This window comes from Trichomonas vaginalis, chromosome V (genome assembly GCF_026262505.1).
Source record: "Trichomonas vaginalis G3 chromosome V, whole genome shotgun sequence".
Lineage (NCBI taxonomy): Eukaryota > Parabasalia > Trichomonadida > Trichomonadidae > Trichomonas > Trichomonas vaginalis.
Window position 1 is genome coordinate 14,405,542 of NC_067207.1, and position 26,480 is coordinate 14,432,021.

Genomic DNA, 26,480 nt, shown 5'->3' on the forward strand with positions numbered 1-26,480 from the left:
GTGAAGTTCTCTTGATTTTCCATATAATTTGAGAGAACATCCGAGAACTTCACCATAAACGAAATACAAACAGATTCCTTGTTTCTCTGCGGGCCAACAATCACATATACATTACCTTAGGGCAAAGTTCTTCCGAGGTTTCTCATCAAATGAGAAACTTGAGCAGAACTTTGCCCTATTCGAGTAAATTTACATTCTCTGACGTGAAGAGAGTCATAGAAATACACAAGTATTAACTTATGGTGAAGTTTTCTGGACTTCCTTCCTCATCTGAGAGACATCCAGATAACTTCATCATAAACGAATTACAGACAAGTTCTCTCGCTGTTTGCAGGACAAATACCACAAATTCATTACACTATTGAAGAGTTGTTCCGAGGTTTCTCATCGAATGAGAAACTTCGGAAAAAATTTGCTCTAGTGGAATAAATTTACCTCCCCTAACACACAAATGATCAGATATAACAAGCACAGATTTTTAAGGTATAGCTTTGTTGAAAACCTTTCAACGAATGAGAAAGTTAGGAAAAACTCTACCTTATAAGATCAACTATAGAATTCATAGCTCTTTGAATACTAGGAAACATTAATGCAGTAGTTTAAGGCAAAGTTTTTCCGAGATCTACGAAGGATAGAGAGATCTCGGAAGAACTTTGCTCTGCACAAGTAATTTCAGAATCTATGGTCCTCTAAGGACCAGAGGACGGTAATGTAAAAGAATGATGTCAATAGCAGATAAATAATAGCCTTAGAAGTTCAATACGTGCACAGTTTGACTACATTGCCCTAGTAGTTAGACTGTACAGGTATTGTACTTCTGGCCTAAAAAATCCTCATTGAAGACAATAGGTAGAAACTCAAATTGTTGATAAATATCCCAAAATATCATAAGAGAGCCCATTATTGTTACCTGGCTCCTTCCTGGCTTTCAAAGTCTGTAAACGAGAAGTCTTGGCTCTTGTGGTAATTGCTTCCAAGAGGTTTACTCAATTCGAGTAAAACTATAAACCCTGTAACTGACATGTACTTCCTTGAATGGGCATTAAAAGTAATTTAACCTAACGAATAGTAACATGACCACTATTTTGATGACTAAGAAATGTAATTCATCAAATTGGCAGTTCGATGAATGATACCATGCAATCAACAACTGGTTTGTTACAATTTGGCTTGATTCATCAAATTGGCGGTTTGATGAACCGAATATTGTAATCCAGACTAGGTCAGTTACAATTTGGCTTGATTCATCAAATTGGCGGTTTGATGAACCGAATATTGTAATCCAGACTAGGTCAGTTGCTTGTTGGTCATAGATAATAATGACACCTTTCAGTTTTTGTTAAACATCTCAATTATCCCGCCAAAAATTATTAGGTCTAAATTGGTTTTTATTATTATTATTTTCAGAAACAAACTAACTTGTTTTTTAGGAATTTATCATTCATAAAGTCTTTATGATATATTTTCAACTTATAATGAATATGAAATTATAATTGTTATTTTGAAAAAAATTATTCATGATCAATTCATGATTTAACCAGTTCCTTCAAATTAGGAGAGCATATTCAAATATAATCGCTCATTAAAATAAATTTTTTTGTTTTTTTTAAATCGAAATTATCTCATCATAAACCATGCAAACTGACTATTTGTTCTTATCACCATGTTACCAATATCAGAATTGTCTTTACAGCCAAAATTTCGCTCGATAAAAGTCCATCCAATAGTGAGATAATTGAGCAACGAACATTTTTCCATATCACAAAAACCTCCCCAAAACCAAGCAACAACAAATAAAAAACTGCTATTTCTAGAGATTATTGTTTTCAAATACCTCGAAAAAGGATTTAAATGACTGATTATTATATTTAAAATGTATTTTATTAGGTTTGCGAATAACATATTTGTTCAAGGGACAAATCGACAACAAAAGAATCATACTGCTAATGCTTGGATAAAAGTTCCTTGACGTTACTCCGAAAGCAAAATTCTTATCGCCTTATTCTTGATATTGGAATATTCATTCTGGAGTCTAAATCATTTTTTTGCAATCACAACTCGCTTACAAATGGAAGGCTACGAATCTTATTTTGCGTTTATACTATTTTAGCAGTTTAACATGAAGAACATTGATGAATGTTTTACCTGATGCTGTCTCTTTTTACTTCATTCTCAATTTAACCATAAATCTAGTAAACGAAGAATGAATTGAGCTTAAATGAGCAAAAGGCCAAAGTTTGGAATAAATTGGATTTCTATCCAATAGTGTAGTGTTTTGGATTGGCTTGACCTAAAAATTAATGCATCTAGTTATATGCTATAAGATTTATATTATGGAAAATGATAGTATAAGATATATTTTACTTTTTTCAATGAACATTATTCCATGAATAATAGAAATGGATGGTATTGATATAGAATGAATATATGAAAGCTTACCTCAATATCGATGAATGATTTCTGCAATGACTTATAAAAAAAAAGGAAAATGATTTATTTTAAAGATCATATGTATCATTAAAAATATTTGTACTTAACATAAACAACTCGCAATCAGCTAGTTCATATTTACTTATCAGCATGTTTAAATCATAATTTCAATTGAATTTTCAAAAGATTTGATTTTTGAAATAAAAATTCTGATAAAACAAACAATTTACCTTTACCATACATACAATCACAAACATATTCTTCCGACACAATTGATTACTCGGCTTCAATATTATTTTGTTGAATTGAATTATTCTCGAAACTATCGTCACTGACATCTAAAACTATAGGAAGCGAATGGAATTCAAGTTTGCGTTCATAAATTCCATAAGCAGCATCATTATAAAATTCGTTATAATTTGAAGCTGAGAAAATGGTAAGTATGCATTTGCATCCTTCCTTTTCTAAATATTCGAATGGATATTCAAATCCATCATCGACGCATTCATGACCTCTTAAAATTAAAGATAAACGATTTCTCCTTAAGGGTGCACACGAGAGGATCATGTAAACTTCAGAATTTAGAACCTTATTTTTAGGCATTATCTTGGCTACCTATTTAGGCTCGAAAAGCAAAAAATATCAAAAAATACAACTTGACTCCATTATGACCCTTTCATGGAGGTAGTTTTTATCCGCTAGTATTTTCCCTTTGAATCTCTTTACAATTCGAAATCAAATTCAAAACTCAGTAGAAGAAAGGAAGAATCGACTTACTACGGTTGTAATACGAATAAATACATATATTTAATTATTTTTATTTACATAATAATTGTTTGAAGCTCATATTCCATCAAATTTTTAAATAAAAACATTAAAATGTTGAAAATGTTCATATATTTTAATAGGGTTTTGGCACTTTATTGAGGAATTACTACATACATAGTCGAACTGAACTTGATATTTTGAAATTTAAATTATTTATCAAAATTAAAATTTAACTTGAAATTTATAATTATTTAGTCATATTTTGCATAATTCTAAGTAGATTTTGTAAAAAATCAAGAAAGAAAAATTTTAAGGGAGGCTTCCGACCAGAAAGCCCTCTCAATTTTTTGTGATGTTTACACCAAAAGTGAGATTCGTTAAGCGTTTTTCTCGTTGAATATTGAGTTTCCCGGATTTTGAGTTATTCATAAAGCTCCGCTATATTATACCCTATCTACTGATATGATTATTTTTGAAAAATCTCTTAAATCGACCTGCACTGAATTTTTTAGGGAAAATTCGAAATTTTATAGGCGTTTTTTGTAATGTTTTTTTACGGAATAAAATCCGAAAAATAATTTTTTGAAGAATCATTTGGGTAGAATACTTATCGAAAATTATATTTATTATAATTTTGGTCGATAAAAATAAGCGGATTCAAAACTGGCAAAAACCCTTTCGGCAATTTGTGGACGATTCCGAACCCCCTCATTTTTGAAATTTAATAAGAAAAATAGAATCTTTATTAAATATAGATTTTAAAAAACTTGGTTATAAATTACGAAATTTTATCACTCGGCTAAAAAGTGACAATTTGGTCGGAAGCCACCCTTAACGTGCTTTATTTTTTCTTTTTTATAATAATACATATTATTATATAATTAACATATTCATAATGTTTCACCCTTTCAAAAATATAATCCTCCTCCTCTCAAATAAACGTACATGCGGGTGGCCTCTTTTTTCAAAAAATTAAAATTTGAAATTTTGGGCTCAAATATTAGATATTTTTTCAACCTTCAACGATATATGTTGTCTATATCAGACCTCCTTTCTTTTTGATACTTAACATTGTTCCTAAATCTTAGCCGTTAAGGTAGGGTTGTTAAAAATATCAAAAATGAGCGTTTTGAAGAAGAGGAATTGTTTTTCTCTTAATGAACTTTAATTCTTTTTATATAAGAATATTAAAAACATTAATATAATTTCGATTTCGGAAATTAAATTTCCAAATTTTTTGTCGATTTCGGAAATAACAGGATCCCGCATCCAACACGCAACAACACAAAACAAACACTTTTTGGTTCTTTCATCGTTTTAATCGTAATTTATGTAATACATGATTTGGATAAATTTTACAAAAATAGAACCTATATTATATTTTTTTCAAAGATTCTTGCAAATCATCAAAAATAATTGTATTTTAAAAAACGATCAAATTATCCTTTCATTATTTTAAACTTAAATTAGTTTTTATGATTGACTAAAGCAATCATATTTATTCATCATTAAATAAACAAAAAAAATATTTGAGAGTTATTTCAAAAAAAAACACATTGAATTTATTAATTTGTCTCAATTTCAGTATTATAAATTTTTATAATTTCAATATTTTGAAATACACTTTTTAATATTTCAATATTTATGATATTTCAATGTATTAAGCGGTCTCAAATTGAGCTTCTAAAATATAAGTTGGCCTATTCAAATAATAAAATTAAATAATATTTAAAATAATAAATAAAAGTGATTGAGGTCATAGCAAAACGGCTGTTTCAGTCATTAATTCTTAAAAATAAAAAGGGTAAAAACTAAATAAAATGGGTAAAATTCAATAGTGTCTGTGCTATCGTTCAATTTGAAGGTGTCTTTTGAAACCGCAAGACACATTGAATTTTTGAATAGTGTATTATGGTTTGACAGACACCAATGAAAAAAATAAAATGATATTTATTTTAAATATATAAGATCCTTATATAAAATATAAATATTTTATCGTTTCATTTTCTTGTTTTAGAAATGTTTTTTATTGAAAAATCAATAAAACTAACTCCAAAATAAAATTTTTGATTTAAAGACACTATGATGACACCAATCGTCGGGAATCTAACAACCCTACGTTAAGGCTGTTCTGAAAATATTTTTTTTTCGAAAAAATTCAAAAAAAATTCTTAAAATTCAAAAATTCCTGAATTCCTGAGGATTTTGGAAAAAAAGTTTTTACATGAACATGTGTATATTATATGAAGTATATTGATAAGGTAAAAATCAAATTTTATTGCATATTCATCGAGAAAATAAACTAACGAATCCCTCAAAATTGAGAGGGTAATCCTCCTCCTCTCAAATAAACGTACATACGGGTGCACCCTTAAAAATGTTTTAAGGATATTTTCTAATTTTGAGTTTGTCGCCAGGAGAGTTATTTTTGATAGACCCGCTTGACATACATCATGCTTACGATTTGAAATGAGAAAATTAATCTTACGGAATCTGAAATGAGCGATTGAGTCATTTTAACTTATCATGATTCAGAATTTTTGAGAGAGAATAAAGATTCTGAATGTTTTCAAGATGATGAAATATTTCATAATCTATTGGTGAAAAGAACATAATTAATGAATATATAAAATTTTCAAAGTTGAGGGAACTCGTACAAACTAATCTTAAAAGATATATCGTTTTATTGTTTGTCTTAAATTCGGTTTATTTTTTAAGAGGCATTAGATAAGTTTTGAAAGTATGATGATTGAAAGGGTATTGATTTTAAAATTAAGGTTCGATGTAATCATCACATAAACATCAAAATTAAACAGAATTTTTAAAACAATTCAATTTATCTTTTTGGAAAATTTTATTTATTATTAATATATTTGCATTTGTGAACATTTTTTATCGTAATCAAAAGTTCCTTGATTTTTAAAAGTTCTATCGGATTTTTATTATTATTTGCACATACTTAACATTTTAAATACTATTTTCTCAATTTTCTTTCCAAAATAGTCAGATGCTGGCAATTTGCCGGCAAAATTGTGAACTATTCTCAAAATTCAGATAGCTAACCCCTGAAAATTTATTCTCATGTTTGGTTTATTATTCACCCTTGCATGCTCTCGTAGAACACACTACCATCACAGATCCACAAATGGTGTTGGCGACAACATTCTCGCTGTTGCCAGATCAAAGCAGGGCTGCCCATATGTTTGGGGCGGCAATGGTCCATCCCAGTTCGACTGCTCTGGCTTAGTTAAGTTCTGCCACAACGCTTGCGGCATCAACAACATTGCTCGCGTTGCTGCTGATCAGGCTAGAGCCGGCCGCCAAGGTTCTGGTGCTGCTGGTGATGTTGCTTACTATGGCTGGCCAGCTTACCATGTAGGTGTTTGCTGCGGTGATGGTGGTATGATTCATGCTCCAAAGCCAGGCGATGTTGTTAAGTATCTAGCATTCAAATGGTGGGCTCCTTCTGGCTACCGCAGGTACTGGTAAATTCTTCAGTAAAATTAAAAATTTAGCTCTTCGAATTTTCATCGCTTTTTCTTAACTCCTAACATGAAATTTACTATTAATTCTAAATTTCGTTATTTTCAGACGCTATTACCATTCTTTATTGAATTTCGATATGGTGCTGTTATGCTTGTATGCCGATTCATACAAATAGTGTTTTTTTGATATTGCGATTTTCGAAATTTCATATATTTGAACTTTGGTCAAGATTAAAATATCAGCAATTAGATTACCAAACTGTGGCGATAAGAATTACCTTTTCGAAAAACGATGCATATTTGTGAAGCATTGAAAATATCACCAATTTTATCCATGATCAGAATTCACAGCTATTGAACTTTAATATAATGAATATTTTGCTACTCAAAGATATGTTTTTATATTATTATATCATTTATATTTCGGTGAACCGAAAAACCGCCTGGCAGTTTGTCAAATTATTATAATTGATACATCTACATTTTGTCCCAATCCATATTTTCACAAATTTTTAAATCTAAAATTTGACAAATCTTTGAATTGTAATAAAAGATACAATTCTTATATGACTAAATCACCCTATTCTAAGTTTTTTGTAAATCTTTTCTTAATTTTTACCGCTTACCAATTTGGATAATACAAATGTTTTAAATTCCAATATTCAATGAACAATCCCTTTAAATTCCAATAGTTCATATTGTATAATATTGGAGCTCTTAGCTCTCGAAATGTGTCTCCTAACTCATAATGTTCAAAAAAATGCATGATGGAATATCAAAGATTTACTATAATTGTAATATAAACTACGAAAAAATAATTTCTACCAATATAATTTATTATTTTTGGTTTGAAAGTATTTATTCTTCTTATTTCGCTCATTTCATTCATTAAATTTCTTTTTTAGCACGCAATTTCTTTATGAAAAGCCTTGTTAAATAAAATAAATCAGCTTCTATAGAATTTTTTTTGTCTTTTTTTAGATTCATAAATTATTGAAATCTGATCTCAGCCATATATAATGATAAAATAGCATGGGTGTTTCTTGTACTTCGATATTACTGTTCTTTTCGTTAACATAAAAGCAAATGAAAGAATAAAGTTCATTTTTACCCGTTTAGATGAAATTGCTGAAAATCCCTACGTAGCATATCATGTATGCACAAATTATTTATATTACGCGCTCTCAGAAAGACTTTGAACGCTTCTGAGATCATATTGCGATGAGTGGTCGCATTAGATTATTTTGATTGGCCGTTTAAGAATAATGATATACGATATGATCTAATGATCTAATATCAATTCAATTATCTCTAAACGATTGTCAAAAAAATGTAAATTCTGAACTTTTCAAACTATTCAATAGGGAATTCTCAAATTTAAATAGAAAAAGTGGATGAGTGTTCGACAATCCACTTCACTTTCAATCTATGGCTGCTAAGTACACTCTTGTTCTCCTCCGCCACGGTGAATCCGAATGGAACCTTGAAAACAAGTTCACAGGCTGGTACGATTGCGATCTTTCTGCTAAGGGTAGTGAAGAGGCCAAGTCTGCTGGTGAAATTCTTAAGGCCGAAGGTTTCACATTCGATATTGCTTTCACATCTGTCCTCAAGCGTGCTATTCGTACACTTTGGATCACACTCGATGGCATGAACTTAATGCACATCCCAGTCATCCGCTCATGGCGTCTTAACGAGCGCCACTATGGTGCTCTCCAGGGCCTCAACAAGGCTGATACAGCCAAACAATATGGTATCGAGAAGGTTAACGAATGGCGCCGTGCTTTCGCTATCCCACCACCAGCTCTTGAGAAGACATCTCCATACTACCCAGGCAATGATGCTCGTTATAAGGATCTCGACCCAGCTTGCCTTCCAGTTCACGAGTCTCTCAAGATGACAATCGAGCGTGTTCTCCCATTCTGGTTCGATCAGATCGTCCCAGCTATCAAGGCCGGCAAGAGAGTTATCGTCGCTGCTCACGGCAACTCCCTCCGTGCTCTTGTTAAGTTCCTTGATAACATGTCCGAGGATGAAATTGTTGCTCTTAACATCCCAACAGCTGTTCCACTCGTTTACGAGCTTGATGAGAACCTCCGCCCAGTTTCCCACCGTTACCTTGGTGATCAGGAGAAGATCGCTGCAGCTATCAACGCTGTTGCCAACCAGACAAAGGGCAAATAAATAAATAATAACTGACTTCTCTCTTTACCTATAAATGACAATCTTTTTTTTAATAATATCCAACAATAAAAGAAAAATTGATATTAATAAGGATAAGAATTGTTTTATGACTGTGATGTTTTATATCCATATGAAAATCATTGTATATGATCTAAGTCAAATTCTGCAGAATAAGTTTCCTGATGAAATTTTATTTGGAAGTTATAACTTTTGAATGATGAATATAAGTATATCAGCTCATTCCAAAGCTTATTTATATCACCTTTACCTGATTTCGTAAGGTTGATTCAGATTTTATTGAAAAAGCAGCTCGGAGAAATCACTTCACTGAAGAAATATGAATTACATATTATGTTGATTGATATTTTATAATAATTTCATAATGAATAACATCGAAAATCAGAAGTTTCAATTAATAATTTGGCAAATACCAATGCAATATTTTTATCTTAATTTCTTTCTTGACTTTACACGATTGACATGAAATTGAGAGTTTCTTTGAAAAATTTCATAAGATTAAAAAATGTCGGACGTCACGAATTTCACCTTTACCGAATGGTTTAAAAATATCCATACCGACATTTTTGGTGTCTTTCAAATTTATAGAAATGTTTATTGTCACAGAGCGAAATTAGCATTTCTCTGTCAGCAATTAAGTAATTTCCAAAAATCCATCAGTCAGATGAGGTTCCCACCCGAATCACCAACTCCTCTCCAGATCCAAAAACTACGTGAACTCCTTAAACTTATCAATGATCTAAGACAGATGTTTTTATATCTTGATGCAAACCTTTTCGTTGAGTTTATTACATCCGCTGACTCCGGATATGTTAAAGCATTTGTTGAGAACTTCCGCAAAGAGTTTAATAACCTCTGCAGCTTCTTCCCGTTCCTGCGTCCAGAACCTTTAACTTCAGAGCCAGCTCAGGAATGTACAGACGACAGATCTGATGTCCAAGATATTATTCAACGCATTTCAGCTGCTTTACGCCAAGCAAATCTCCCGCCAGAAGTTGCCAATTGTTTTAATCAAAGATTAAACGAATACCAGAATGCAATGATGGCTCTCAACGCTTCTATGGTCAACAGCAACATTATGACTAAGAATCTTAACGGTGTAATGCTCAGACAAAGGCTTGAATTACCAGAAAAGTTCTATTTACCAAAGAACGACTTTGTCATCAAGAAGAAGATCGGATCTGGTGGCTTTGCTGATGTACATGAAGGTATCCAGCAATCTACACAGAAAGTTGTTGCCATCAAGATTCTTCATTCCACCGAAATGAGTGAAACGGTTTTCACTTCTTTCAAGCGTGAGATCGAAATCCAAGCCTCCCTTAGCAACTTCGCCATTCTCGAGCTGGTTGGTGTCTGTTTAGAAGCTCCATTTTACATTGCAACAGAATTCATGCCGAAAGACTGCCTTTTCAAGCGTCTTCATTTACAATCTAAGCTCAAACCTACACAACGTACCATCATTGCCCTTGGTTGCGCTATTGGTTTGGCTTATATGCACAAACATAATTATATCCACAGAGATATCAAATCCCTCAACATTCTTTTAGATGCCGATGACTTCCCAAAGATCTGCGACTTCGGTATGAGTAGGACTCTCGCTAAATCCAAGGAATTAATGTCAGGCGGTGTCGGAACTGCACAATGGGAAGCTCCCGAGGTCATCAACAACATGCAATACAACGAAAAAGCCGATGTATACTCTTACGGTATCCTTTTATGGGAAATCTTAACATCAGATTTTCCATTTAGAGGATTATCACAAGTACAAGTGGCCATGAACGTTGTCGGCAATGCCATCAGACCAGTTATTCCCAATGTAGCACCTCCAAAGATCACGAAAATGATCAAATTATGCTGGGACCAAGAAGCAAGTCGCCGACCATCTATGGAACAAGTTGCCAGAGCCATTGCATGCGGTGAAGTTGTCTTTCCAGGTACTCACATGCCAACTGTCGAAGCATATTTGGCGAGATTTGGAGATGATCCAATTGTCAACGCGATTAAAAACGCAAACAACAAGGAAACACCCTCTGTTCCTTCATTTCCTCGCCATCCATCCATGGCAGAACCATTACCATCTGCACCATCATCACGTCTTCGCCAGCAGAGATCGATGACGAAATACGAGAAGAAGGCATCTCACAGGTCTGAAGGGCCGAAGACACATTCTCCACCAAACGAAGTCAGGATTTTGAACTTGGTTGATCCGAGAAGGCCAAATCCAGCTCTTATTCCTGGTATCATTGAATTACTCAAAGGAAAAGAACAGGAACAAGTCATTACAATGCTTGTTGAAATGGCAAATACTCCTGAATGGTGCACTTCCATCAAAGATTCCGAAATCATCCCAACATTGACAGGAATTCTTAATACAACACAAAATCCAACTTTGGCAACAAAAATTTATTCAATTTTTGTCAAATTTGACAAGAACCAAGTTCCATTGAATTCTGCTTATGCCTCTATTTTCTCATCCTTCCAGAGACTCGGAAACACATCAATGGCCGATGTTTTGCAGTTAATCATCTCCGCAATGCAGCATGGAATTGAACCTCCAACAGTTGAAGGATTCATGGTAAAACTTGCCGCTTTCTTGCAGGCAGGAAATATGAATTGCAGAATAATAACTGTTTCGATTCTCCAGCAGTTGATAATGAAATCCAATTTCTTGCAGCAATTCTCTGTCATCTTTTTACCTGCAATTGCAAACTTAATCCCTGGCGGTGAAATTTTGTCTCAAACAATTGAAATCATCTACTTTTTGATAACAAAAGGCGGTTTGTCAAAAGAATTTGTTGAAGCCAACGGTTTTCTGACAATTTTGTCATTGATTCTTCCAACAGATACGACAACACCACAACTTAACCAGCAAGACAAACAGAAGGCTTTTGCTATCTTTGGAAATTTAGTCAAAGTACAAGTCAATGATGAAAACCTCAACAAATTCGCTGACATGTTGCAATATGTCTTGAAATCTATTACAGATTTTAATGATTTATGTGTCTTTGTTGCAGCCACAGCCTTTTCATTCTCAAAGCATGATTTGTCGCCAGTTATTTTAGTCAAATACGCTGATTTCATCAAATCATTGTATACAATTGAAGACCAAAGAGTTGTTTTGATTGCATTGAAGATTACTTATTTCTTCTTGCAACACAATGAAACAAGAAAGGTTTTCTTGGATTCTGGAGCAGCATTGACTAAATTACTTAATCCAGCGAATGAAGCAATTGCTGCTATCACTGCTTCTTGCATGATACAGTTTTACGCTTCATTGGATAATGAGAAGTATTTGGAGTTGTTGAATCAAGAACTATTTACTTTCTTGTACACGGCATTGATGACAGAAAACAGCTTGGCACCTTATGCTTTGAGATTGTTCGGAACAATCTCTTTGACATACGATGGAGCTGCTTTCCTCCAATCAAACTCCATTCCTCAACTCGCTGGAAACTTCATGATGTCTTCAACACCGGAATTGAAGTTACTCGGTTACCAGGCATTTACAGCGTTCGTTGTTACTTATCCGATGTCTGATACAGCATTGGCAGCAACACAAGTCGCCACACAATCATTGAATGATAGTACATTGATGCCTTATCCTTTGTTGATGATCTCTTCTTTGATTGTTTGCCCTGCAGCTGCTGTAAACATCGCTCCAAACATTGGTTGCCTCGTGAAGTTACTTGACACTGATGCCTCGCAAACTAAACTTGTTTTGCAAGCATTGACAAAGGTGTTTGGTACTTTGGAAGCAAGAGATTACTTCTCGGACACAGAAGCACTCGTAAGTCTCTTCAACAAGGCTGGAGATTACGTAGGAACAAGCGATTGGTGGACTTTAGTTGAGTTGATTGATATGGCAACTGGTACTTCTGTTGGATTGAACGCTGTTGCTCAGTCTAACGTTGCAACTGTACTGAAGCAGGCAATGACAATGAAGAATATTACAAGAAAACAGAAGTGGCATATCAACAGAGTCTTCGTAAGACTTGAATGCTCAACTTAAATTAATCACAACATAACTTAATTTTTTTAAAAACAATTTTTTTAATTATTAGTTAATTTTTATTGTAACGCTAGAATTGATAAAGTCAAATGCATGTAGTTTCTGATAATAGTTCATATTCGAAATGATCCTATTAAAATTAGATGGGCATGAAAGTGAAGCGCCTTATGTATATTTGTTGCAATACGAAGAGTGGCTTGTCCGTCTTTATCTTTTTCTTTGATATTTGCACCAAATGCAATTGGAAGTTAGGCAGTTTCTTTAGTTTTGCTGAATATGTGAAGAGCAAGCTTGCTAATGAAAAGTTGAATATTTGTTAGTTTATTAATAATAAAGCAGATGTGAATATAATTGTTAAAATGAGAAAATATGAAAAGGTTTAGAACTTTGGGAGAAAAAAAATTGACAAAATTTGAAACTTGTTTCTGCTTTCTATAATGGAGGTATTGATTCTGGATATCTAACATGTAGATCAACTGCGAATTCTTGTACGCAGGTCTTCAACTGGAACTTAACTCAAGAATTCTGCGGGTTTTCTGAAACATATAATTATTTAGATATAATTTTTCCTAAAACTATCCAATATGTAGATCAAATTGGCATTAAATCGTTATATACTTACAGATTTTATCAGTCAATTAAAATTGAATCCTCTAATGATGGAATTAATTTTCAAAATGTTATGAATTCAAATACGCCATTGTGCGAATCATATTATAAAAACACTCTTTGTGACTATGATTGTGGTCAAGCAATTACATCAAGTCACGTTTTTCCTCATCCTGTAAATGCTAAGTATTTCAGAATTAGTGGAATAGGAGATGACACTTGTGGAACAAAACATCTCTGTTTTGATGCAATTGAGTTTCATGGAAATATTTTATCCAAGGAATATTCTGATTGCTACTATTCGATATTTTATATGCATTATATTTCATTATATTTCATTATTGTGTCAAATATTTATTTCGTGATGTGTAATGTCTAATAAAAATATTTATCTAATTTTTTTAATTTATATTTCCTTAACAAATGAATTCAAATGGAATAAAAAGGCTTATTTATTTTTGAGATCTCTCGAAAATCGCCTCAAATTTGCAAAAGTTATGAATTGATGGTATATTATATCCTAAAATAACCCATAATGCTTTCTCAATTCTGGCGATGTTTTGTGTTTTTTATGAATAGCGTTTTGAGTATTAATTTGGCTCATCAATCAATATAACAATCCATTCCCACACCGCATCCTAATAAAAAGTGACATTTTTGAAATTAATCTCTGCGTTTTTTAATGCAGGTCTTGATGCTGGATATCTAGCATGTAATTCAACAGCAGAATCTTGTACAAAGGTTTTTAATTGGAATTCTCCTGGGAGTATGTGTGGGTATTCCAAAACCTATAATTTTTTTGATATAATTTTTCCTAAGACAATGCAATATATAACTCAAATTGACATTAAAACTTTGATAGATACGAGATTTTATCGGTCAATTAGAATAGAATCGTCAATTGATGGTGTTAATTTTGAAAATGTCATGAATTCAAATACACCATTATGTACAGTTTTGAAGAGAAATCCTAATTGCGCCACTGATTGTGGCCAACCGATTACTACAAATCATATTTTTCCGAAACCCGTAAAAGCGAAATATTTAAGGATAACTGGAATAGGTAAGGATAGTTGTGGAACCATAGATCTCTGTTTTGGTGCTATTGAGTTGCATGGAAATTTAATATTGAACGAGCATTCCCCATGTTACTATTCAAGGTTTTATTTACTTCAACATATTGAATTTTTATGCCAAATATTTATTGTATAATCTCCAATTCATATGTAATATAAAAAATAATTTTATCAGTCAAATCATTTTTGTAAAGGAAACATGATCTTGAGCTAATACATATAAGAATAATATATTGAGCTAAGATAGAAATATATATGATATGAGTTTCAGCTTTCTATCATGTTCTTAAATCCCATCCATCTAATACTTCAATGACGTGTACTATTTCATTAGAGAATTCAACACATTTCTGCTGTTTTGTTCTCAATAATTACAATGATTCTTTATAATTGCTATCAAACCAAAAAAGATTAGAGAAATTTAGAATTCTGTTCAAATGGAGCAAAGAGATAATAAAGGTGTTAATATTCTTACTTGATCCCGCGATGAAACTCAGATTTCAGAAGCAGAAATTTGACATTTTTTGAAATTAGTCTCTGCTTTTTTTAATGCAGGTCTTGATGCTGGGTATCTAGCATGTAACTCAACAGCAGATTCATGTACAAAGATTCTAAATTGGAACTCCCCTCGACCTATATGCATGGATCATGAAAGTTTTAATTATTATGAGATAATTTTTCCAAAAACCATGCAATATGTTACTCAAATTGACATTACATCTGTGTTGGACACAAGATTTTTTAGATCAATTAGAATCGAATCCTCATTTGATGGAATTAATTTTCAAAAAGTTATGGATTCAAATACTCCAATGTGTGAAGTTTATAAACAAAATCCTCTTTGTAATAAAGATTGTGGAAAACCGATTGTAACCAGTCATGTGTTTCCCAAGCCTACTAAAGCCAAATACTTCAGAGTCAGTGGAGTAGGAGTTGATACATGTGGAACAAAAATCTTTTGTCTTGGTTCAATTGAGCTTTATGGGAATATTATTTTAAATAAAAATTCTCTCTCTTGCAATTCAATGTTTTACATGATTCAGCATATTGGATTTTTATGTAATTTGCTTACTATTTAATTTTAATTCCTTTTAAAATAGTAAAAAATTATATTATTCAACATTTCTTTCCATTTTCCATATTTTGCAATGTTATTTTAAATGATATGTATTGATGATGAAATTTGGAAAATATGGAAGAGTGATTCCAAAAAGAAATTGATAATTTCAAAAATAATTCTTTAAAATAAATGAATAAATAATATTTAGCAGCAGTTTCCGCTGCCACAGCAGCAGCAACCTGTTCCATTTGATGCTTCACTAGCAAAGACTACTTCCATGAAGGATGGAACTGGATCTGGAGCTTCACGAGTTTCATCTTTATTGATATCGAAGAATGGAGAATATCTCTTTGTAGATAAGATCTCAGCAATGTTTGAGTATACTGGAACTTTTTCTCCAACTTTGAATGAATGATTAGAATCGAGTTTATATACTTCTGGGCTGCCTGGAATGCCACCTTTATACACGACGATATCATGCTTCCACTCTGGCTGGTTTACTCCCTTGAATGCCGAAATTGTGATACTCCAGAAAACTGTTCCTGGCTCAATAAGCTCAGGAGGGAATTGTGGTAAGTTAAGAACGCGAGATGTAACAACACGGAAGTTTTTGAAGCCAACACTGAGCATGTAAGCGATGAATGTATTGATATCCATTGCATTTCCGATACATTCTCCAACTAAAACCTTGTCTTCACGAGCGGCTTTAGGAAGTGAGCGATCACTGAAGACGTCAGAGAAGTGTAATTCGCCACCATCTTTGAGAACGCGATAAATTTCTTTGAAAACGTTTTTCTTCTGTGGAGAAAGGTTAATTACACAGTTAGAAACAACAACATCTGCAAAGTTATCTGGAATATTGGCAGTATGAAGATCCTCAATGAATCCTTTTCTGAATTCAATTGGAGATGCCTCAGGAATATGTTCTTTATGATATGCAATTGCCTCGTTAGCAACATCAATTTGCTCTTGTGTCATGTCAACGCCGATTACATGGCCTGTTTTTCCAGCAAGTGCTGAAATAACGAAGCAATCACGACCTGTGCCACTTCCAAGATCAACTGATATAGTTCCTTCGAGTGGATCTGGAATTGGCGATCCACATCCGTAAAATGATTCTATGACTTTCGGTGAAACTTTTGCTAAAATTTGTTTATGATGCTTTGTTTCTTCGCCTCCAACGACGCATGCTTCATACTTGAGGTCCTCTGTCTTCTTGATTGTCTTGCCATAGTATTCGGAGACTTGCTCATGCATTGATGACAATCATTGGAAATGAAATGAATTCGATGGTGAATTCAAAAAATCGGATTTTGAATTGTTCGATACTCAGAATATTATTTTGGTGTCACGTTTCAGTGTAAATTCTGTTTGAATAGTTTACATTTGGTCTGCGACACTCAATTTTTTTGCCAACTATTCAGATATATCTGTCTAATGAACCAAGGAAGGCGATTTATTTCTTGATTGAGAATATGAATTTTGGTGCTGTTTCTCAAATTTATATTCGATTTATGAGGGCAAGCATGATAATTGATATTTATTCCACCCATTCTCTTTCAATTAAGTGGTTTTTACTTATTTCTTTCTCTTTAGATTATACATACTTTTATTTTTGAGTTTTAGCTGTATTTCAATCCATTAAAACTCTACTATTTAATACTATCTCAATAAAATTTATCTTATTCAAGCCAAATATTTATGGATGGCTGACATAAATCTTTTACACTTTGTATATTTAAGCATTACGGTATTTTTCTCTATCTATTTTAAGTGTGTTTGCGATATTAAACAGTTCAAGTTAAATATTTCCTCAAAGATAGATATTTGATGTGTTATCACTTGTCATTATATATTATTCTCAAAATAAAACTATATATCCTGGAATACTGATCCTAATATGCGATATTCGTGATTAATCGAGTGATCTAAATAAGTAATAGTTATTTAATATTATTGAACATAGAAATGATTGATTATAGTGTAGCTATTGTTATTGCGCATAAATCAAATATTAAAACTCTAAAGTTAAGCTGAGATTGAGCTTTGTGAAACATTTGAAAATTGTAAAAAAAAATTAATTCAATTTTTAGTGTAAACTTTGCAAAATTGATTTGAGATTATTTTATATTGATTGCAATATATGCCTACATAAGATTTATCCAAACCATTCGGATTTTTAATTCTGAGCCTTCAGAAATAATTCATATAATGGACGATCAGTTAATTGAGCCAGCCACGCATTATTCCTCATGCAGAATACTCTGTATATGTATGGCTTGCTTATCATTTCATGTGGGATGGTCTGTTGTGTATGAGCTCCTAGATCCATTAATGACATACTTAAATTTATCACAAGTTATCAAATTCTTCGCTTGGACAATCGGACCAATAACTGGTTTCTTCGTTCAGCCAATTATTGGCTTTTATTCTGATAGATGCAGATCAAAGTTTGGTCGCTGAAGACCATACTTGTTTTGGAGTGGTGTAGGAACGTTTGTAGGCGTCGGTGGACTTTTCACTTTATACATGTTAGGAGAAAAGGCATCGAAGAAATTAATCACACCAATTCTATTTTTAGTAATTATAATAACATATATTTCAATTAATGCATTACAGAACCCAGCTCGATCAATTATTGGTGATATACTACCTCCTGATCAAATAACCAAAGGTTATGCATATCATTCTATTTTGATTGGAATAGCTACCGTTTTCACAAACATTCTTGATGGGATTGGCTATTTTGTTAATAGCCCATCGTATCAAAAGAAAGTTTTTCCTTATACTTTGATATTTTCAGCTATCATTATTATTCTGTCCTTAGCAACGACTATATTTTCTGCCAATGAGAAAAAATTTACAAGACTAGTTGAAAAAAGCAGTATTTTTGATTTGAAAGTAATACGTCACACTTCAAAAGCTCAAATAAGAGTGTCTATTGCAGTAATGATATCATGGGCAGCCTATTCGGGCTTTTCAATGAAGACTACCACATTCTTTTCAAAAGAAGTTTTCCCAGATGATAATAATAAAGGTTTATGCTTTGGATTGCTTGTGAGCGCTGTAGTTTACACATTAGCATTTATGTATGGTGCAGTACATGAAAAAATAGTCAAAACCTTAGGATCAAAAATGACTTATTTTGTATTTCACTTTTTAATGTTTGGATGCCTATTTGGAATATTATTTACAAAAAACAAATGGATATTGATGGCGTTGATGGCACCAATTGGCATTGCATCAACAGTTTTCAATACAATTCCTTATTCTATTATATCAGCCTCTTCTCCACCACAATCCCTAGGTAAGAATATTGGTGCCCTTAATGTATTTATTGTTCTTGGCCAGCAGACTGCAAATCTTGTTATAATCGCAGTTGGATCGATTTACAAGAAATGGAATTGGCTAAATCAAAGAGTTGGTGAAAACCAAGCATATGTTAGCTCTGGTGTTGTAGCTAGTGCGATTTCATGCTTTTTATCTTTTTGGATTATTGATCCAAGTAGCGAAGATGCTACAATTTCGATTGTAAGTTCTGAAGATGATTACGAACAAATCAATTGAATTTATATATAAATGATTAAACTATCTCTATACCATGATAAATTTTATGAGAAAAGGTTTTGTGTGTTCTGAAAAAATTGAAAACTGACAAAAATTTTATGTAAACTATTCTGAAAAAAAAAGAGGTGATAATCCCAAATGTTACAATCGGGAAACAAATTGACTATGGAAATAAGTATCGTTTCACATTGTTTAATGATACAGTATTCCAACTTATTTTTTATCACGACGTAAGAACAGTTGAGGAGTATTTTACTAAAACAAACGTTCGATATTTCATTGGTCAATACAGATATAGTATATTATCAGATCTTGAAAACGAAAAATACTACAAAACTAACGACAAGTACGAGTTTCTTCTTCACTACCCCGAACTTAACGACACTAACTACAACTGGTGGCGTCAGAGTCTTTCCCCTACCATCCAAAGAGAAAACTCAACTCAACAAGATGCAGATGACCATTATGTTCTTGGATATGAAAAAATAAGTATTCATTATACAAATAATTATTGGGGCGGACTATGCTTAACTGGTAATAACTACGGCTCATATATTAATGGAAACATTAATGATGGTGGCTGGCATTACGCAAATGGATGCTACGGAACTCATGAAAAAAACATTCCAGGACCTTTTGCTACCAAATCAAACTATGTAAAATTAGTTGCTCTTTATGTCAAGATAGGCAACCTAAATATGATTAGATGCAACACGATAAGAGCGCAAAAATGTTCATTTTTGAATTATAATGCATTTTTGTATGTTTTTATTTTGATGTAAAACGTATTTTATCCTTTGAATGAATTCTGAGTTTGATTATAAAAAAATTGAATTTTATTAGATATAGATTGCCCTTTCCATTCTTAGACATAATGCGGAATTCCAGAGTAAGCAAATCACCTCAGCTTATACTAGTATTCTCGCAATGATTTTCGGAGGATTCCATATATCTCAAGGAGCTCTGAAAAAATCGAAAATTGACAAAAATTTTATAAGGGAGATAATTCCTAATGTTACGATTGGGAAACCTATTAACCACGGGAATAAGTATCATTTAACAATCTTCAATAATACAATACTCCAACTCATCTTTTATCACGATGTTAGATCAAAAGACGAGTATTTTACACCAGGGAATGTTCGACATTTCATTGGGCAATACAGATACAGTCTATTATCTGATCTTGAAACAAAGCCATATTACAAAATAAATGATAAATACGAATTTCTGATTCATTATCCAGAATTAACCGGTAATAGTTACAATTGGTGGCGACAGAATCTTTCACCCACAATACAAACCGAAAATGAAACAAAATCTAATGAAAATGACCACTATGTTCTTGGATATGAAAAAATTGATGTCCATTTCACTGACCTTAATTGGGGTGGACTTAGTTTATCAAGAACTGATTATGGTTCTTACATAAATGGCGACATCAATCATCCTGAGTGGCATTATGCAATTGGATGTTATGGAACTCACGAAAAAGGAATTCTTGGGCCAAGTGCTTTTGCACGTTATTCAAGCTGGGTTGCTCTTTATGCAAGGATTAATGACTTAAACATGATAAAATGCGAAACATTTAGAAATTATCTATATTCATTCTTGAATTTAAATACCATTTTGTTTGTTTTTGTATTACTTTAAACAGTTATGTGAGGATTTTGTGTTAGCTGATAAATATTGAATGATAATCACATATATGAGCAAAATTTCTCAACAAATGAGAAGAATTTGAACATGAATATACATAAACTATGGCTGCATATATGTTATCTAATTAAAATAGTCGAAGAAAAGTTAAAAAAATAATTTTTAAATTAAAAATTCTTGAAGTATTGGTAAAGCCTTAAATTAAACTTGAAATTGTATTCTTCGTGTATGCGTCTCAAAGTTTTGGTGAATTAAAATGTTTATACATGAAAAATATAATTTCAAGTTTAATTTGAACGAAATTTTGAAATTATTTGTCAGAGCTATCACCAGAAGTGTACAATCCTGAATAGTAATCAGCGTAGCTATAGTCTGAATCACTTTCCTTCCTTTCATTTTTCTCTTTCTTTTTGTCTTTCTTCTTATTCTTCTCATTCTTTGGCTCAGGAAGTGGTTTAACTTGTTCTCTTTGTGAACGCGGAGTGCTGTTTTTGTTGCTTTCTGTTGAATTCTCATTCTTCTGAGTAGCTGCACTTCCCTTAATGATATCTTTCTGAGTGAGTTGTCTTGAAACGAGCTTGTAATAGAATCCTCCCTTTTGAACTAATTCATCATGTGTTCCTTGTTCAACGATGACACCAGCATCAAAAACGTAGATTATATTGGCATTCTTGATTGTTGACAAACGATGAGCAACAATAACTCCAGTTCTGCCAATAAGAACCTTATCGAGAGCAGCTTGAACCTTCTTTTCTGATTCAGCATCTAAAGCAGATGTTGCTTCATCGCATAAGAGAATTCTTGGATTCTTGATTACTGCTCTTGTAATAGCAATTCTCTGACGCTGACCACCTGACAACTGACCACCGCGATCACCAACTAAAGTGTCATACTTCTTATCAAGTTTGTCAATGAACTTCTTGGCGTTTGCGATTTCAGCAGCGGTATCAATTTGAGATTCAGTTGCTCTTTCGATTCCATAGAGAATATTTTCCTTGATTGTTGTTGAGAATAGTGTTGGTTCTTGTCCAACTAAGCCTATCTTATGATGTAGCCAACGTGGGTTGTACTCTTTGATATCTTTTCCATCAAGAAGAATAATACCTTCGTTAACATCATAATATCTCTCAAGTAATTGGACACATGTTGACTTTCCTGAACCTGAGTGGCCAACTAATGCAGCAATTTGTCCACTTTTAATCTTGAATGAGACATTATTCAGAACATTGATTTGACGAGTTGGATATCGGAATGTAACATTCTTGAATTCAATATCACCAATAAAGATGTCTGATTCGATTCCACCTTCAAATGGAACAGATGGCGGTGTGTTTGATAATTTGAAAATTCTTGCACCTGCAGCAATTGCTCTTTGTTCTCCCTGAAGTGAACCTTGGAGCATTAAGATACCCATACAACCGAACATGCAATAGCCCCAGCAAGACATTAAGTCACCGATGCCGAAACCAAATGTTCCATCTGCTTTACGGGATTTCTCAACTAAATGTGTTCCGTAATAAAGATTGCAAAGTACCATTGTCCAAAGAAGTGTTAAAACGATTGTGCTCATTCCAGAAATCAGGAAACCAATTTTCCTTTCGCATTTGATTGTTTCATATTGAGATTTTTCAAATCTTTTTGCTTCATTTTCTTCCATATTGAATCCCCTGACAGTTCTGATTGATGAGAGAGTTTCTTCGGCAATAGTCATTGACTTAGAAAGGCAAAGAAATCTTGTTGCTGTTATCTTAATAATTCCTGGCATAAAGAAAGTCATAATGATGGCGGCAACAGGAATTATAGCTGTGGCAATCAATGCAAGTCTCCAAGAATATACATATGCAAAGATAATACCAGTGATAAACTGGGTAAGGTTTGATATTTGTGTTCCTTTATCTGTACCGAATGCTTGCTGAACTTGTTGAGCATCTTCAGAGAGCAGAGTTAAAATCCCACCTATTGGATTTGTATCAAAGAATGTCACATCATTTTGCATCATGTTTTTGAAAAGATCTCTTCGAATCTTGCACGATATTTCGCATCCAATTCTAATCCATGCATATTGATGCAAGAATTTGCAAATTGCTAAACCACAAGATATACCAATCATGCCGTAAATATACTTGAGACATTGGTCGTATAACTTCGGATCTGGAGCCAAGGAATAAGATGAGATTAGATTAAGAATTTTACCGAACATAAAGAAGGTTAAAATAGTACCACCACCACTAATAAAAGATGGGATGACAGCAAGCAAATTCCTGCAACTACCAAAGGCCATTTTGTATAATGCACCTTTTGCCATTTTCTTTTCATCGACCTGGACTTTAATCTGGGAACTAAGTGAATATTCGCTGGATCTTCTAGATGAGTGTTCACTAGAATTGCGATGAGTTGATTGCTCCGCAAACATAAAAAATGATGTGAAAAAAAACGTAATCAAATCTATCTCAAAATTTCGATCATGATGTAATGAACATTCAAACATCATCGATGAGAATTGCAATATTATGATATATGTATTATTATCTGAGTGCAAATTTTTTTGAATGACACTTTCAATTGATCGGAAAATTTGAGATATAAATAATCGATACTCGGAAACTTTTGAATATTTCAATCTGAACTCTATTTTGTTTTAAAATTCTTTCCAAAATAAGCATGATTGCATCATAATTCTTAATTGATAAGTATATGTTATATTTTCATGTCAATAAACATTCAGAGGATTTTTGAATGCTTTTTGACTGATGTCAAATGTCAACCATTCAATTATTGAATAATTTTTCATTGTTGAAAAAAAAATATAAATCCTGTATCATCATTTTCCCTTAAAGATCCATTTATCAGGATAATATTAATTTTAGCGTGAATCTTTCAATTTCCATTTTTTTTATGATATTTTAATAAAATTGCAAATTTTTATGAGTTTTTAATCATTTAATTATGTGGCATTCAACAGATGATATTCTAAACAGCAAAAGAATATGCATCATTTGTTAAATTTCGCTATTTATGGCTCGGACTCCTTCAATAAAAATTGAAACTTGTATTTTTAGATGGTACTTCATTATCCTATTATGTACATTACCTTGCATTATAAATTGGTATTACTTTTCTAGTTCTTATTAATAACAAATGAAAAATCAAAATTAAATAAAAAACATTCAAAAATTGACATGGGATTCAATGTATTTGAAAACGCTTTTAGATCTGCATTATCATTTGTTAAGATGATCGTATTGTTTCTATTAACACTGTACAATATGATGCTACAAATCTATAGAATAAAAAAATTCATACATGCCTCAAAAAAAGAGAGAGATGTTGCATATTTTCGTTAGTAATTAATGCTTGGATTATCAACTTTAACAGAATTTACGTACTCATTCCTGAATTAAAATGCTATTTTGTTTGTTTTGATATTACTCCAAAGGGGAATTTTGAAGTGTTAATAATGGTTATAAGTTCAAAAAACATTCCTGAATAAAGTTTCTAAACAAGATAAGAAAGAATATGAAAGCACAATAGCAACGAGTCTGCTATTATTCTATATTTCCGATCGACTTCAGAAAAAAAAATTGAAAGTCGTGAATATTTGATAGTGTCAAGTCAAAAATGTTATCGAGTTTGCCTTTTTGACGACCATTTAAAAAAGCGTAATAATCCCAGATGTTACAATCGGGAAACAAATTGACTATGGAAATAAGTATCGTTTCATGTTGTTTAACGAAACTGTATTCCAACTTGTCTTTTATCACGACGTAAGAACAGTTGAGGAGTATTTTACTAAAACAAACGTTCGATATTTCATTGGTCAATACAGATATAGTATATTATCAGATCTTGAAAACGAAAAATACTACAAAACTAACGACAAGTATGAGTTTCTTCTTCACTACCCCGAACTTAACGAAAGTAGCTATAATTGGTGGCGTCAGAGTCTTTCTCCCACTATCCAAAATGAAAACTCATCCAAGCAAGGCACCGATGACCACTATGTTCTTGGATATGAAAATATAAGTGTTCAAAGAACATCTAATAATTGGGGTGGATTAAGTTTAACTGCTAATAAATACGGTTCGTATATTAATGGTGATATTAATACCATTGGTTGGCACTATGCTATTGGATGTTATGGACATGAGTCAGGGATTCCAGGTCCTTTTGGAGGCAAACCTAATTATTTAAAGTTTGTAGCACTTTACGATAAGATTAATAATCTTAACATGATAAAATGTATAACAATTAAATTTAATAGAAATTCATTCTTAAATTCCAACTTATTACTCTATGTTATTATAATCGTGTAAAACACTGCTAACTAATTTAAATAATAAGATATGATTTTTCATATTTTGACCGAATTATTCAATCATTTCATTGAATATCCATAAATAATCATTCCAGAGTTTATAGAATGCACGTAATAGTTTGAGATTATTGAAATACTTCAGTTATGCAAAATATAATACGGAAAGAGGTAAAAAAATACACAATTTATTGAACATAGAAACTATTAAGAAGTTTCAGTAATTTGTCGAATTGTTCACCTGTAACGGTAGTTTGGACTTCAACATCGCAGAATTGAGGATATTCTGCTTCAGATTCTTCTTCGAATTCGTCCTCGTCCTCTTGAATATTCGGATAGTTTTCGTACTTTTCCAAGATCCTCTCAGCCATCATATTTGCGTATGATGAAGCAGTGTCGTAGCTGTAGTACTTTCCACGTGCATAATCAAGCATTAACTCACGTGCGAAGTCATAAGGAATTTGGAGATTCGCACTTAAACTCTTTGCTGCTGAATCGGCCTTTTCGTAAGAAACGTATCCACCGCGAATTGAGTTGCATAATTCTTCATAAATTTGTCTTGATAAGTCTTTGATTCGTTTCTCTTTCGCCTCTTTTTCATCTTTGGCCAACAATTTGTCTTGATTCATTTGTTGAATTCTCTGATAAATTAAATCAGCGCATGTTTGTGCAGTCTCGGCACTTATATACTTTCCTCGAAAGTATTCATGAATAAGCTGTGTTGCAAACTGTTCACTCAATCCAAGTTGCTCACTGAATAATTTTGCTGCATTTCCGACAGATGCATATGATACATAGCCTCCTTGTAATGTTGAGGTTATGATATTGAGGAGCTTGCTTCTGAAATCAAACATAATGAAGTGAAAAAACTATCATTCGGTTTTCATTTCAAGACTGTTATCACAAAAGAATTTGAATTTATAGAATATGTTATTGCAGAACAATGTATAACCTTTTTCCAAAAATTGAATTAACATTTTGAATTTTTGAGAAAGGAATTTGACTTTGATGTAAATTAAATTCAGTCTTTATTCAGTAATTAACAATTTGAAAGTATGATTCGAATTTTGAATTGGTAAACATTTTTGATAAGCTTGTTTGCTAATTTTGAAAATGTATTGAAATTCTGGTAAAAATTTTCCTTTATTCCTTTTCGGAAGTTTGATGTCTTAAATGTATTAATTATTATGCTATTTTTAAGCTATGGACTGATTTTTTCTACAAAATATTGTGTTTTTGTTCATAAATTGTAATATCTCATATAACGCACCATGTTTAAAGCAAAAGAAAATAAATATAAGTT

The 26,480-nt window shown here is 32.4% G+C and overlaps 9 protein-coding genes across 9 annotated transcripts, besides 4 other annotated features; 6 read left to right on the forward strand and 3 right to left on the reverse strand.

The window, feature by feature from the left end:
• Nucleotides 1-1,775: part of a mobile genetic element that runs on past the window's edge.
• Nucleotides 1,344-1,775: a terminal%2Cinverted (terminal inverted repeat of MuDR-N3_TV transposon ID:TVAGG3_0335330).
• A 1,202-nt stretch (nucleotides 1,776-2,977) lies between these two features.
• Nucleotides 2,978-3,511: a mobile genetic element.
• Nucleotides 3,512-4,029: a mobile genetic element.
• A 2,226-nt stretch (nucleotides 4,030-6,255) lies between these two features.
• Nucleotides 6,256-6,722, forward strand: TVAGG3_0335360 (peptidoglycan DL-endopeptidase CWLO family; the record flags this gene model as incomplete). The annotated part of the gene is made up of 1 exon (XM_001327810.2): nucleotides 6,280-6,687. The coding sequence occupies one exon, from the start codon at nucleotides 6,280-6,282 to the stop codon at nucleotides 6,685-6,687; it is 408 nt and encodes a 135-aa protein (XP_001327845.2).
• A 1,361-nt stretch (nucleotides 6,723-8,083) lies between these two features.
• TVAGG3_0335370 (regulation of pentose-phosphate shunt) lies at nucleotides 8,084-8,906 on the forward strand (the record flags this gene model as incomplete). The annotated part of the gene is made up of 1 exon (XM_001327811.2): nucleotides 8,112-8,867. One exon carries the CDS (start codon nucleotides 8,112-8,114, stop codon nucleotides 8,865-8,867), a length of 756 nt encoding a protein of 251 aa, XP_001327846.1.
• A 486-nt stretch (nucleotides 8,907-9,392) lies between these two features.
• Nucleotides 9,393-13,056, forward strand: TVAGG3_0335380 (protein kinase protein; the record flags this gene model as incomplete). The annotated part of the gene is made up of 1 exon (XM_001327812.2): nucleotides 9,550-12,894. One exon carries the CDS (start codon nucleotides 9,550-9,552, stop codon nucleotides 12,892-12,894), a length of 3,345 nt encoding a protein of 1,114 aa, XP_001327847.1.
• Nucleotides 13,057-15,812: 2,756 nt separating this feature from the next.
• On the reverse strand, nucleotides 15,813-16,965 carry TVAGG3_0335390 (arsonoacetate metabolic process; the record flags this gene model as incomplete). Its single annotated transcript, XM_001327813.1, has 1 exon — nucleotides 15,844-16,896. The coding sequence occupies one exon, from the start codon at nucleotides 16,894-16,896 to the stop codon at nucleotides 15,844-15,846; it is 1,053 nt and encodes a 350-aa protein (XP_001327848.1).
• An 825-nt stretch (nucleotides 16,966-17,790) lies between these two features.
• On the forward strand, nucleotides 17,791-19,244 carry TVAGG3_0335400 (sucrose transmembrane transporter protein; the record flags this gene model as incomplete). The annotated part of the gene is made up of 1 exon (XM_001327814.2): nucleotides 18,589-19,206. One exon carries the CDS (start codon nucleotides 18,589-18,591, stop codon nucleotides 19,204-19,206), a length of 618 nt encoding a protein of 205 aa, XP_001327849.1.
• Nucleotides 19,245-19,294: 50 nt separating this feature from the next.
• TVAGG3_0335410 (fibrinogen-related domains (FReDs) family) lies at nucleotides 19,295-21,020 on the forward strand (the record flags this gene model as incomplete). Its single annotated transcript, XM_001327815.1, has 1 exon — nucleotides 20,134-20,859. One exon carries the CDS (start codon nucleotides 20,134-20,136, stop codon nucleotides 20,857-20,859), a length of 726 nt encoding a protein of 241 aa, XP_001327850.1.
• A 155-nt stretch (nucleotides 21,021-21,175) lies between these two features.
• On the reverse strand, nucleotides 21,176-23,278 carry TVAGG3_0335420 (ATP-binding cassette sub-family B family; the record flags this gene model as incomplete). Its single annotated transcript, XM_001327816.1, has 1 exon — nucleotides 21,176-23,278. The coding sequence occupies one exon, from the start codon at nucleotides 23,276-23,278 to the stop codon at nucleotides 21,176-21,178; it is 2,103 nt and encodes a 700-aa protein (XP_001327851.1).
• A 1,216-nt stretch (nucleotides 23,279-24,494) lies between these two features.
• TVAGG3_0335430 (glycine-rich protein family) lies at nucleotides 24,495-25,181 on the forward strand (the record flags this gene model as incomplete). Its single annotated transcript, XM_001327817.1, has 1 exon — nucleotides 24,585-25,178. One exon carries the CDS (start codon nucleotides 24,585-24,587, stop codon nucleotides 25,176-25,178), a length of 594 nt encoding a protein of 197 aa, XP_001327852.1.
• Nucleotides 25,182-25,365: 184 nt separating this feature from the next.
• On the reverse strand, nucleotides 25,366-26,031 carry TVAGG3_0335440 (uncharacterized protein; the record flags this gene model as incomplete). Its single annotated transcript, XM_001327818.1, has 1 exon — nucleotides 25,366-26,031. One exon carries the CDS (start codon nucleotides 26,029-26,031, stop codon nucleotides 25,366-25,368), a length of 666 nt encoding a protein of 221 aa, XP_001327853.1.
• Nucleotides 26,032-26,480: the final 449 nt, after the last annotated feature.